The 13,209-nt window shown below is 41.0% G+C and overlaps 1 protein-coding gene across 2 annotated transcripts in view; it reads left to right on the top strand.

The window, feature by feature from the left end:
* The window catches only part of ADAMTS12 (ADAM metallopeptidase with thrombospondin type 1 motif 12), a 328,239-nt gene that overhangs the window by 300,408 nt on the left and 14,622 nt on the right, over window positions 1-13,209 (top strand). For both annotated transcript variants that reach the window (XM_081287375.1, XM_081287376.1), the window contains one exon: window positions 9,200-9,350. In XM_081287375.1, the coding sequence (XP_081143501.1) occupies window positions 9,200-9,350 (151 nt within the window). The remainder of the gene's footprint in view (window positions 1-9,199; window positions 9,351-13,209) is intronic.

The following is a 13,209-nucleotide window of genomic DNA, read 5'->3' as shown; positions in this document are numbered from 1 at the left end:
AGTATGGATCTCATCATAGACAAAGCTAGTGTATTTTAGATGCATATAACTTAGGATATATAATTAGCCTGTACTAAACAGGATGTAGCAGCCCTTCCAGAGTGGGATAACACAGAGGAAAGGCTCAGGGTGACACAATTCAACTTTTTTTTCACCCTCATTGTCTTCTCCACATCAGCACAGTTCATCTCAAATTCTTCCTGTTCCATAAATCAGTCCCGTTGGCTAATGCCCTGAGTCTTCCATTGTTCTCATCTTCAGCTCCTGATCACTGCAGTGATATTTCTTGTAATTGCTGATACACAAATCCGCAGTAGGGTGCCTTAATGTGCTAGCTTCCCATCCCCTCAACCTGAGAAGCTCATGTCTGTGTTTGGGGTGATTTCTTCACCGTTTTCTTAGTTTAACATTGCAGCCAGCTCCTTTGAACTCAGCTCATCTCATCAGCCCAGCAAGCTGGTGGGAAGTTTCAAATCGCTTTTCCTGCAAAATCAGTCTGGGCTCTCAAGGGGGCTAAAAATCAAAACGTCCACAAAGTTGTTCTCGTTTCTAGAGGCCCCAGGAGTGAAATCTGTTCCTTCACTTTTTTAGCTTCTGGAGAGCACCCACACTGCTGGCTCGCTGCCCCCTTCCTCCATCCTCAGGATCACAAAGGCAGAGAACACATCCTTCCACATCACCCCTCTCTGACCTCTGTTTCCTTTTTTATTTCTGGAAAGTTTTCTGTAATTATTTCATTCAGCAGGTTACTCATTCCCTTGGTTTGAATCTCTGTACCTTCTTCTATCCCAATGACTCGTAAGTTTGGATTTTTTATGTTATCCCATAACTCTTGGATGTTTTTCTCATGATTTTTTACCAGCCTTTCTGAGTTGGCTAGACTCTTTTCAAGATGATATATTTTGTCTTCATTATCTGACGTTCTGGCTTCTACTTGCTCCACTCTGTTCACTAACTACTAACTACTCTCAATTGAGTTTTTAATTTGGTTTATCGTTTCCTTCATTTCTAGAATTATTGTTTGATTATTTTTTATAATCTCTATCTCCTGATAAATATGCTTAACTTCTTCTTTTATCTGTTTATGTAATTCATTCTCAATGTGTTCTTTTGCTGCTTGAATTTGCTGTCTTGTATCCTCTTTAAGGTTCCATTCCATCTGTCTAAGGTGTTCCTTGAGTTCTTTATATGACCATTTTTCTGATGACTCTAGGTCCTCCTGAATATTTAGGCTGTCCTGCATTGTTTGTACTCCTTTTATTCCTTGCTTTTTCAAGTTGCTCATGTTACTTCTTGTTCTGTTTGACTGCTGAGTTACTGTTTACTCCTATAAATTTATTTGATGCTTGGGAGGAAAGGTATTAGAAGGGAAGGGAAGAAGTCACTAAAGAGAATGAGAGTAAGCAGGTAGAATTCAAGGAAGGGGGAATAAGAAAATTTAAAAGAAATGAAAAATCAAAAGAAGAAAAAATAATAGGAAATAAAAAAAGAAAAAAAATTTAAAAAAAATTTTTTTTAAATAATAATAAAAAAATTAACATTAAAATTAGAAGAAAAAAATTTCAAAAAAATTGTAAAAAAAATTTTAAAAACAACAAGAAAGAAAAATGAAAATGAAAGAAAAAACCCAAATCAAAAAAAAGAGAAAAAAAAAACAAACTAATAAGTGCAGTCTTAGAGTTTGATTAACTTCTCTTCCAGTAGGTGGCGCTGTGCCCACCAGGCCAAGTTTCTCCTGTCAATACGCGGGAACCAATCACTGTGCAGCAGCTCCTCCTCACAGACTGGGCGAGTCTCCAATCCTGAGTGCCTAGGGCCTCCTCTTGTGCCTAGTCACTTCCCCACTTTTCCTCTAGCCAGGCCCCTCTCACGGGTGCCGCTCACCACAATACTGGCTACACGCCAGGTCTGCTGCTCCTGGGAGCCCTGTTTTCATGGACGACTGGGCACACTCTCCCTGTTTGCCATTCCCTCAGACCCTAAGTTTGTAGAGCTTGGGGATGAGAATCCTCAGCGAATTTTACTTGCCCTCCGGTAGCCACGCCCCCAGTAACTGGTACAAGAGACCTCAGTTGTCAGCACTGGTGAGAGCAGTAGCCGGGAGTTCCGAGCCATGGTCCCGCGCCACGTCTGATTCCCTTGGTCTGGCTATCTCGCTCACGGGAGAGCTGGGTGGGGGCCCTTACGGGAGAGCTGGGAGGGGCCCTTAAGGTTTCCCCGATGTGTGGAGAGGGAAGGCTAGGAAATTACACACCTGTAGCCGCAGGTTTCAATGAAGTTATCTCCTCCGCCGCAGTCTAGTGACGTCAGTTCTCTGCCATGGTGGTATCTCTTGCAAATGGCGACAGTTCGTTTCCCTTTGCCGGGTGACCAATGCAATGGGTGGGTCCTTACTGTCTCTCCCAAGCCCCGTTTCAAACCTGTGGCCACTACCTATGAAGGCTCGGTTGGCATTTACCTCCGTAGGAACAGAAGGGCTTGATGGATTAGTGCTGAGTCACAGCTGTTTGTCTGCAGGAAGCAGGCGAACGGGAGCTTGAATTCAGCCGATCCGGGCTCAGTGTGTGTTCTGAAAGGTCCATACTGATCGCCCCAGATCCACGTCAGTTCAGCATTGCCTAGTGATCCTGAGCAAACAGAATTTAGATTGTTTACGACTCCCTATGCCCACACAGCTGAAGAGGTCAGAGACTTGATCTCTCTGCGCCCGCTGCCATGTTGGAATCTTGTTTGCATTTTTATTTAAAAAAAATGTGGGGACTGGGGCTGGGGCTCATTAGTAGTGTGCTCACCTGGCCACGTGAGCCACTGGGTTCCACTCTCAGCACCACATAAAAGTAAATGAACAAAATATTGTGTCCATCTACAACATATGTGTGTGTGTGTGTGTGTGTGTGTGTGTATGAAGTATTTATGTCAAAGTACTTTGTACATTTTTGTTTACAATCAGATCTAATTTCTTATTGTAGAATAAGACATTTTAAACTTTTAATAACCTTTTTTTTACTTATTTCTGCTATCAAAGAACAGAATTATGACAGTGTAATTTAACAATCCTAATTGGCTTCATTTTTAATTTTAAAATCAGGTAACACTTCATTCCATAAAACAGAATCAGTTTTCCTATGAGCCAAGCACTCCTCAAAAATAATTTTATGAGTTAACATCAGATGATTTATTTTGCTTACACAAAATAAGGACAAGGGAACTTCACTGTTTCACAAGTTGAGAAGGGCTGTTCTCCCCCCAATCTAGATTTCTCTGGGAGGACCAGATGTGTCAGCTTGGTTTGATTGACTCCATGTTGGTTTTTTTTCCCCCTTGGAATATTGTCTCTGTTGAAAAACTAGCTTCACAAAGAAGGTGGCAGCAGGAAAATTTCAGAATCCAAAGCTTAAAAATAAGTCTTGGGCAGTGTGGTGTTATTTTCTGTCTCTGGGAGGGATCATCCGGTGTCTGAGGCCTGGGGACAGAGGCAAAGTCCCCAGCCGCCCATCCAGGAGATGACACTCTCAGTAGCATCTGGTGTCCTGAACTTTGCTCGCCCAGGATGACAGTGGGTAAGGAGCAGAAGGTCACAGGGGCCCCCTGACCCTCTGGGAGACAGAGCTCTCCCTGGGCAGACCCCGGGGCTGAGGGTCAATGGCCAGGGGAGAATCACGTCAATGACTCCCCGCCTGTGGTCCCTGAGGTCCTGGGGCAGGGATGTAGGAGGTAGCTGGCATCATAAGACGTCCCCATCCCCAGCCAGGATGAGCACTTGGCTAAGCGAGGAGAAAGATGGTGTCCCTCCTCATGACCTGGCCCCTGCGCCCGGTCTCACTTCCTCCCGGAAGGGGAGGAAGTGACACCCAGGGGAAGGCCGGGAAGTGAGGCCACCGTCACATTCAAGTTCAGGGTGCAACAGCTCAGTCTGCCCCCCAACAGGCCCCATACTCAGCTCCCCTTCATGAGCCACGTCCCTTCTGAGAGTCAAGCCCTGCCCTTTATAGGCACAAGGACCCAGAAGTTCCAGGGAACTTGTTTAGGCCCTCCGATCCGGAAGTGCCTCAAGCGTCCATGTTTAGGCCCCCGGATCTGGAAGTTCCTCAGCCATCCATGTTTAGGCCCCCGGACCCGGATCCAGAAGTTTCAAAGGTGCACGTCCATGTTTAGGCGCCCGTATCCGGAAGTTCCTCGTGCACACATCCATGTTCAGGCCGTAGCATCCAGAAGTGCCTCAGGTGCACATCCATGTTTAAGCTCTAGGATCCGGAAGTTCCTCAGGTGTCCATGTTTAAGCCGCCGGATCCAGAAGTTCCTCAGGCATCCATATTTAGGCCCACGGATCCGGAGGTTCCTCAGGTGCACGTCCATGTTTAAGCCCTCAGGTCTGGAAGTTCCTCAGCATCCATGTTTAGGCTCTAGGATCTGGAAGTGCCTCAGGCGTCCATGTTTAGGCCGCAGCATCTGGAAGTTCCTCAGGCGCACGTCCATATTTAAGCCCCTGGATCTCAGAAATAGAGTCTTAAGGCAAAATCTAACGTGTTATTAGGAAATAAATGCCAAGGAAGCATCAGTAATAGGAAAGAGGAAGTAGGCAGAGAAGAAGGATCCAATATGAAGTAGTGCATTACCTAACTGACCAGCACTCAAGATGGGGGCAACTGACTGTTGGTTGTCATGTGAAGGTCTTCTAAAAGCTCTGTGAACTCCTGCTGCTTGTGGTAGTTTACCCAAGGATAGGAAGAAAAAAAAATAGAGTTATCTATTGGTTCCTGTCTCCCTTTGGTTAAAGAATCTTCCCTTAGAGAGTCTATGTCCCTCTATTTCTGAGTTGTCCATATTTATTTAGGTCTGAATAGGTCTGTTTCTGTGTTAGTGAACTTCACAACACTGTGACTAAAATACTGACCAGAATGACCTAGCGGAGGGAAAGTTGAGTTCAGCCCACAGTTCCTAAGGTTCAGTCCCTGGTCACATCCCACCTGCCTAGAGTTGCCACCCAGTCAGTCCATTCAAACTAGGATAGACTGATTAGTTTATAACTCTCATAATCCAATCACTTTACCTCTGAATTTTCCAACATTAACACAGGAGCTTTTGGAGGACACCTCATATTTAAACTATAACAATGTCACCTGTCTCTTTGGCAACAAGAAAGCCCAGAGTCAGGAGATGAGAGGCATAGCACAAGCATGAGGTGCAGGTCAGTGCACATGCTTCTATGAAATTGGTTGCTACCTTCACTGGGACAGATCATAGGGCCAGGTGCTGGGAGACAGGAGGAGACAAGAAGAGAATCCTTATTTTCATAAAATATCCCATTCTTATGTGAATATATATTAGTGGTTATACTTATGACATAGATGAATGCAATATTTTGACCAACACAATGTCCCCAGATATTTTTAGTTTTATATACTCTTATTAATGATCATTATTCACAGCTATATACCTGCACAGCCATGATCAGCTGGAATGTTGGTTCAAATCACCAGGGCATTAGTAGCCAGACACATGAAACACAATAGGGTCCAATCTAACATTGTATTTATTTAGCTTCATAGAAACATGCAAACAGGATTATATTAGATACAGCAGCCTCATCTCCTCAGGAGGCTGTTATCCAAGACACAACCTCATTTGGTTCCTGACAGAGTATTTGTGGTTGGCAAGGAATTAAAGCCAAGGTGTGCAAAGATCACTTGGCACAAAGAAGCCTCAGCCTTAGTTTCCTGTCAGTATTTTAAACCATTTTGATCACACATACCCTAGATCACATTCCAACTCCCAGGCTCACAATCTAGGGCAACTCTACACATCCAGAATATCCTATGAGCCATAAGGCAGTCACAATTTTCTGTGTTTACCTTAACTCTGTAGTTTCCAAGGAAACCATACTTCAAGGTCAATTTTCCCCCAAGTAGATTGAACCAGATCTAATGTCAACCTTTATTCCCAGTAATATTCCACCAAGTTAATGTAACTTACTTAGCCATTGCCCCTTTGTTAGCATGACTAAGGGCACTTAATAAATAGTCACCTAATTAATATTCACTTCTACCAGCAAAGTGGTGAAGGAGAGCATAGTCAAGCCATAAGTCATAAGTTTCAAAATTTAGTTATGAGCAAAAGTAAAAATATTAATTGGAAAGATTAGAAAAATAACTCTGAGGCGATCTCTCAAGCAAATGAAAAGAAAAACAAAAGGAAATTAAGATGAAAGATGAGAACTTGAGATTATTAGGACAGCAGATATAACATCAAAACAATAGGGTTTCAGAAAAGGAGAATGAAAAAGTAGTTAGAACATTATCAAAGAATTAACACAAGAATTTTTTTCCAAATCTGAAGGCATGAGTCTCCACAAAAGAGTTACAACTACTATCATTAAAAGGAAACGAGTTTGTGCAGAGGAGTAAGGTCTGTTTCTCTATAAGTAGACCCCAAAAACAAATCTTGTTTTACATGAGTGTTACAAGGATTGAACTCAAGAAGACCTCCCATGTGCAATAAAATATGGCCTGCCATATATTAATTAGTTCAAGGAAGGCATTTAATAAACATGTTTGCATTCATTATAAAACATCAAATGTTTTTTCTTCTTCATATTTTTCCATTTGGTCTGTGTTGATTGAGTGGCAGCAAAAACAGAATTCAGTCTTCATATATCTCTTTTACAGCTTCTCACAGAGCAAGTATTTGTTGAACTTTGAGGATCAGCTTTTCCAAACAAGCTAGTTTAATCTGAAGAGAACCTTCATGTTCTTATGGACAGAGCATCTTGGATTGAATGAGGCCAATTTGGAGTACAGTATAATCAGTCACCTTTGATATGAGAGTATTGAGTTTAGCCCCATCTTTAGTTGGGGTGCTCAGTTCTGCACAAGGATTCCTGGTTTTACTGAATCCAGAGGAGCAGATTGTAACACTAAGAAATGTATACTTTCCTTTTAAAACCTCAAACAGTATGACCACAATCAACAAAACCCATATCAGCAACCATGCTTCCTGCTTAATCTCCCAACTAAATACAAAAAAAAAAAATCATGCATCTTAATCACGAGCTATTTTAGTTGGCTAATAAATGCACAGTGATTGCCTCTGTTTATTTTTGTGCTTGGCTAATAATTAGCTCTTTTAGCCTAATTTGCTCTGTCAAAGTGGAGCCGCATGGCTTCAGCACCCAGGACTAGTCCAGTTTCGTCTCTTTCTTAGAAGCAGAGGATAGGAAAAGAAGTCATTTGGTCTTGATGTAATGGACGTATTTTACGGAGGAAGAAAGAGATGGAATGAATTCCCCAATCTCCTGAATCCTGGTGCAGGACTCTTCATTATATTCTGACTTGATTACTTTCCATCATTGTTCTTTCTGTCCTCTGTTGCAGACTTCCATTGATTCAGGATCAGTTGAGTAGTTACTTCTTTCTTATTCTTTGCTTCTTGCCCACATCCATGGAGAAATTGAGATGAATTCACTGAATAAAATTGCCTTCAGATTTAATCACAGAAAACTGACTTTATAATGCAAACGTGAAGTTCCATGCAGATCACCATGCTCTGAGCTATATAGAGAACAAAATAAATAAAACAGTAGGTGTTTCTTTAAATGCCACCTTTCTCCTTTTATCCTTTGTGAGGTCTTTATGAGAAATGAGGTTTTGGTAGCATTATTCTGAGTTGATCAGTTGTGTCCCAGCATGAGAATTCTCTCATCTAGTGAGTTGGGTCTTCTATAATATTTCAAATGCCAAATGATTTTTTTTAATTTAGTGGTACAGGTGTAGAATGTAACATTATTCTATCTTAAAAAGGAAATTCTGACACATGTCACAACAAGGACGAAACTCAAAGACATTATGATACTTGAAATGAGTCAGTCACAAATGGAAAAATACAATATGATTCCCCTTTTATGAAGTACCTGTAATTGTCACATTTAGAGAGACAAAAAAGATATAATGGTAGTTTCCAGGAGCTGGGGGTGGAGATGAGAATGGTGAGTCCTTGGTTTATGGTACAGAGTTTTGGTTTGGTAAGGTGAAAAGCTTCTGGATATGAATGGTGAAAAATGTGAGAGCACAACGTGAACATCCTTAAGACCACTGAACTGCATACTTAAAAATGGTTAAAATAGTAAATTGTATGTTTTATACCACAAAAAAAATATGTTACATAGCAGAAAAAGAGTTTAGAAAAGTGCACATTCGATAAATTCAGAAACATTTTCTTACATCCCCAGGAATCACCTAATAGAAATTGCTTCCAGAAGTTAGAGAATCTCCCTCCTGCTGCAGATGGCCAATCATGACATTGCAGCAGAACCTTATGTGTGAGAGTGGCTTGAGACCACACGTGGTCCATCTTGGACCCAATCTCAAAGCCCCCTTGACCCCCAGCTTCCTTCCCAATCTCTATATACAATCCTGTTCCTACCTCCATTTGAAACTTTTTATCCTCCATTCTACCATGGTCTTCCTTTCCCACATATCCCACATATCTCTACTCTCAGGGAAAGTGAAAAGCCCCAGGACCCAGATAACAAAGTTTTCTTCTATTTTGTTTGCAATTCTACCTTTCTCCGTGTGTTTCACTCCATACATTCTTGAAGTCAATATGAGTGTTTGGGTTGTGAGTTTTCAATAGAACTAAGGGCATAAACTCTATAAGCATGTCAACCCTATAAGCATGCCATCTTTCATTCCAACTTGTCTCTAAGCATATATTTAATGCCACTCACATTTTTTGTCATATATTTTTCTCTACCTCTCTTACTTGGCAAGGAATGTGGGTACAAACTACGCTAACGTTTGCATAGTTCACTCTCAGTTGGAATCCTTTGCCAAATCTCAATTCCAGATTCTCAAGACAGTGACCAATTGGCCAATCATGTGTGGCTGGGTAGGCAGGGGTCCATGGTATTATTATGGGTAGTCATGTGGTAGGAGTAATGGACCATTCTCAAATGTGGGAAAGAAGTACATGTTCTTCAGAGAATCAGCAGTAAACTAAACCAAATTCTACCCAACAGCCTATAACATAGGATACTTCCCTACATCACATCTCCAAATTACTAGTGTCTTTATTCTATAGCTCCTTCAAAAAATGTGTAGTGATTGAGATGTTCCAATACTTGACTATGGTGGGGTTAGAGGTGCTCTGCTAGTGTTCCCTTGGTTGGTCCTGGTCCAACTCTCTGTGTGTCCCTCTCTTTTAGTGCACAGCTTCCTGTGGAGGTGGCTTTAAGAAGAGAACTGTCCTTTGTGTCCCATCAGAAAACAATACAGCTGAAGGCCAAGATGGATGCCTATGTGATCATGAACCCAGACCCCAAGAATTTAAAAAATGCAACCAACAAGCATGTGCTGGTGAGTGAATGGGTTTGTTGGGGTGGGATGGTGGGAGAAAACTTTGCATAAGTTACTCTGCATGATTCCACTGTGTATAGTTCTATGTCTCCTTTGCTGAACATAGAATTTTAGTGCTGAAGAGGTTAGCCAGCAACTCTGGGAGCAAGCTGTCTGATTTGGTGAGGTTTGACTCTAATTCCTTGAGGGATTATCTCATCCATTTTCTTATCTTAGATCATGTTTATACTGATGTCATCCCATACAAATGGGAATTACTTCTCTTTTTTCAAAAATGTCTGAGAAGTGTTCCAGCCTTTCTCAGGAATCCAGTCAAGTACAGAATGGTCTTCTCTATAAATCTAGTTCCACTGGCTTAGATCAGGTTCCCCAAAGATGACTCTGGGGTGAATAGATGGATGTATGCAAGGGATTCATTAAGGAAGTGCCCCCATGGAAGACCATCATGGGAGTGGGAAAAGCAAGACAGCAGAGGGAGTAGGCATAGCCAAGATGTCCTTCCATACACCTGAAGTCCCAGCTTTAGCCTGGTCTGCAAAGGAGCTCCAGAGTGTAATGCTGATACTTCTTATACCTAAGAAGTATCTTACCCTGAACCATTGAGCTGGATTTTCACACTTCTGTACTTGTCCACTATTGACCAAGGGATACTTCAAGGGAAGTGAGTTTGCAGGCATTTAATACTTGCTGCTGAAGAGACATAGGAGCTCCTGTAGGCTTCCAGCAGTTCTCCAAAAGAACCAGGCTATCTGGCATTAGAGACTAAAGAGAATGAAGCTGGGAGTTGGGTATGGGGAAGGAGTGGCACATGAAAATGGACAAAAGAAATCCAAAGAGAGATTGCTGAGCAGGGAAAAAATGGCATCATCTGCTACATTCAGTTTTCATTTTCAAAAGTATCCCAATTAGAGCTGGAACAGTTGTGTACACCTGTAATCCCAGCAGCTCTTGGAACACTGAGGAAGGATGATCGCAAGTTCAAAGCTAGCCTCAGCAACTTAGCAGGACCCTGTCTCAAAATAAAGTATAAAAATGGCTAGGACTGTAGTAGCTCAGGGGTTTAGTGCCCTTGGTATCAATCCCTGGTACTCAGAAAAATAAAAAAGTATTGCAATTAGCTCAATGGTAGAGCACTTACCTAACACATGCAAGGACCTATTCAATCCCCAGAACTGCAAAAAAAAAAATCTAATTTGTGATATATTATATGATCACCTTAGTTACTTTATGGGAGCCTAGAGACATTAAGTAGAATGTTTTGATACATTGGTGTGGTGATATCAGGACCAGAATGCCAAGCCAGATCTTAGGTTCACTCTTCACATGCCATACTTGCTCAGAAGTGACAAGAATCCAGCTTTGGAAAAGGACAACAATAGGTTTGCATCCCCTTTTCTTTGTGACCTTGTCAAGTTGTTTTACTCTCTAAGTCTCTGTATTCTTTTGAAGAGCATTACAGAGTTGTTGCAAATATTTTAAATAATATGTATGAAGTGTGCTTAAAAAGACAAATGCTTCATCATAAAACTGCTCAGTTTCCTCCCTTGGCCAAGTTACCTCTTCTCAATAGACTGTACTTTCCTTATCCATAAATGAGTGGGATCAACCATGAACTCACGTGTCCATTTCATTGATACCTTCGACTCCAATGAGTTGCAAGATTTCTAAACTAAATTAAGAACCTGGAGAGAACATTCTCAAGCAGGGAGAAAAGATGTTGTTGATAATGATAGGATATAAGTTAAAAAAACGAAGAATGCCTCATGTAGATGTAGCCACGCAGTTGGGGTTTAGAACATCAGGATGCATTTATTCTGCACCTAATTAAAGATGTGACTGTGACACTCCAACTAAGGTCATGTTGTTCCTGAAGAAGTACGGTACAGAGTGGTAATCTTTACCCCAAAGATCCTTAAAGATAAGAAGCTGTGAAATGTGTGCTTTTCCTCCTTCCAAATACAAAGGCATCCAACAGAGACTGCCCTTAGAGTTAATTCTGAAAATATTTTTCATTGATTTGTTTATTTCCAAATCATGCATTTATTCAACATATAATACTCCATGCCAGATACAATGTCAAACAAGAGACAAAGTTATAAACCATTGGCAGGCACTATGGCACAGGAGGGAAGGGGTGCATAAGAGTATTTGGAGAGGACATCAAACTTAAATTGGGAGAGCAGCAGCAATGGACACCAGAGGAACTACAGGATAAGTAGAAAGTTCAGGCAAAAAGTTCAAGAATACCAGGAAGAAGACAAGACTGTAGCAGGGTGATACCACAAGTGACACCTATGCAACAATGCACATGGCATGAACCGGGGCAAGAGAGATGCAGATAAAGAGAAGTAAGTAAGATTAAGAGCGGCTTAAAAGAAAAACTTGGCAGGACTTCGTGCCAGGGAAAGAGAAGGAAGATTAATGACCATATTTCTGACTTTGGCAGCTTGAAGATTCAGTGAGAGAGAAAACCCAGGTATGGGTTGGAGAGTGGGGTAAGATCATGAGTTCTGGCTAGGACCCGTTTGTTGAGGCCAGGCAATCATTTAGGTAGGAATGTCCTGTGAATGGTTTGCTCCATAGGTGTGAAGGCCAGGAGAGAAATCTTGGTTGGAAATCTTGACCAAAATACACTAAGGCAGAAAAATGCTTTAGAAATGATTATCATGTGGGGTTTCTTTCTTACTACCTTTTGAATTTGAGGGTGTTTTTAATTGTCCTTGTGGGAAATTCCAAAAAATACAAAAACCCACCAAGGGCTCGTTTTCAGAAGTAGTATTAATGTTTAAGCTTTCAAACTGTTCCTTCTCAAAGTGTGGTTCCTAGACAAGCTGAATTAACATCACATCTCCTAGGAATTTTCTAGAAATGCTGAATCTCAGACCTCACCCTAGAACTGAATCAGAATCTATATTTAAACAAAGTCCCCTTGAGATTCAGGTGCCCATTGAAATCTGAGAAGTATTTTGTTGCAGACAAAAGGGCAGATTTGAGACCCTCCTCATTTTATCACCTCCCATGATACCATGTTTTAAAATGTTGAGGCTATGGAATTCCTTCCATGTTCTGTTTTCTATATTATTGCAGCAGCCATCTATTCTTGTTTGATCATGCCTGGTGTTATGGTTGTTGTTTTTAATGATATGTAATTTATCTTTAACTGTCTTATTGCTGGAAAATACAATCTTCCATAACCAAAACTGAAGTAAATATACAGATGGTTATTTTTTTTTTGTCTTGAAATTTCATACTGAATAAATGGTGGCTAACAGTTGCCTGGCAATTGATGTAAATAACAATGAATTCCACTCACTGACAATTATCAGGGCAACAAAAGTTAATTATTAGCTTCTCTTAAAAGCAGAACCATGCTTACTCATACAGAAGCAACATGAAAGACCAGTTGCCAGAAACTCTGTGAGAAGCCAGCCACCCACCCTGACCCCATACTCTCTAAAATGCTTTGAAAATAAATCACTCAATACCAATATTCTTGTGAGCCAGCTATCACAATAAACACACCCTTATATCCACTGTGTAAGATCAGGAATGAATTTATATAAGGCTTTGTTTTCTTCAGGTCACCTAACTTCTTTTAATTACCATCTGAATTTTTAATAATTTAAGATCTAAATCAGAACCACCATTTCCATAGAAGAAATTTGAAAACCCTTTTCAAGTACCTGGGTAAAAAGAAGAAACAAAGAAAACTCATGCATATCATTCCTAGGTTTTGTTGTTATTTGATTTGTTCTTATTTTGAATTGGTAGAAATTTAGTAGAAAAGATGAGGATAAAATAGAAACAGTACTTAGATCCAGTGTTGACGCAAATGAATATTCAAGTCTATCGATCTTCT

This window comes from Spermophilus citellus (assembly GCF_964194105.1).
Source record: "Spermophilus citellus genome assembly, chromosome: 1".
NCBI classification, from domain to species: Eukaryota; Metazoa; Chordata; class Mammalia; order Rodentia; family Sciuridae; genus Spermophilus; species Spermophilus citellus.
Note: the sequence above shows the minus strand (reverse complement) of the source record. Positions and strands in the feature narration are given on the sequence as shown.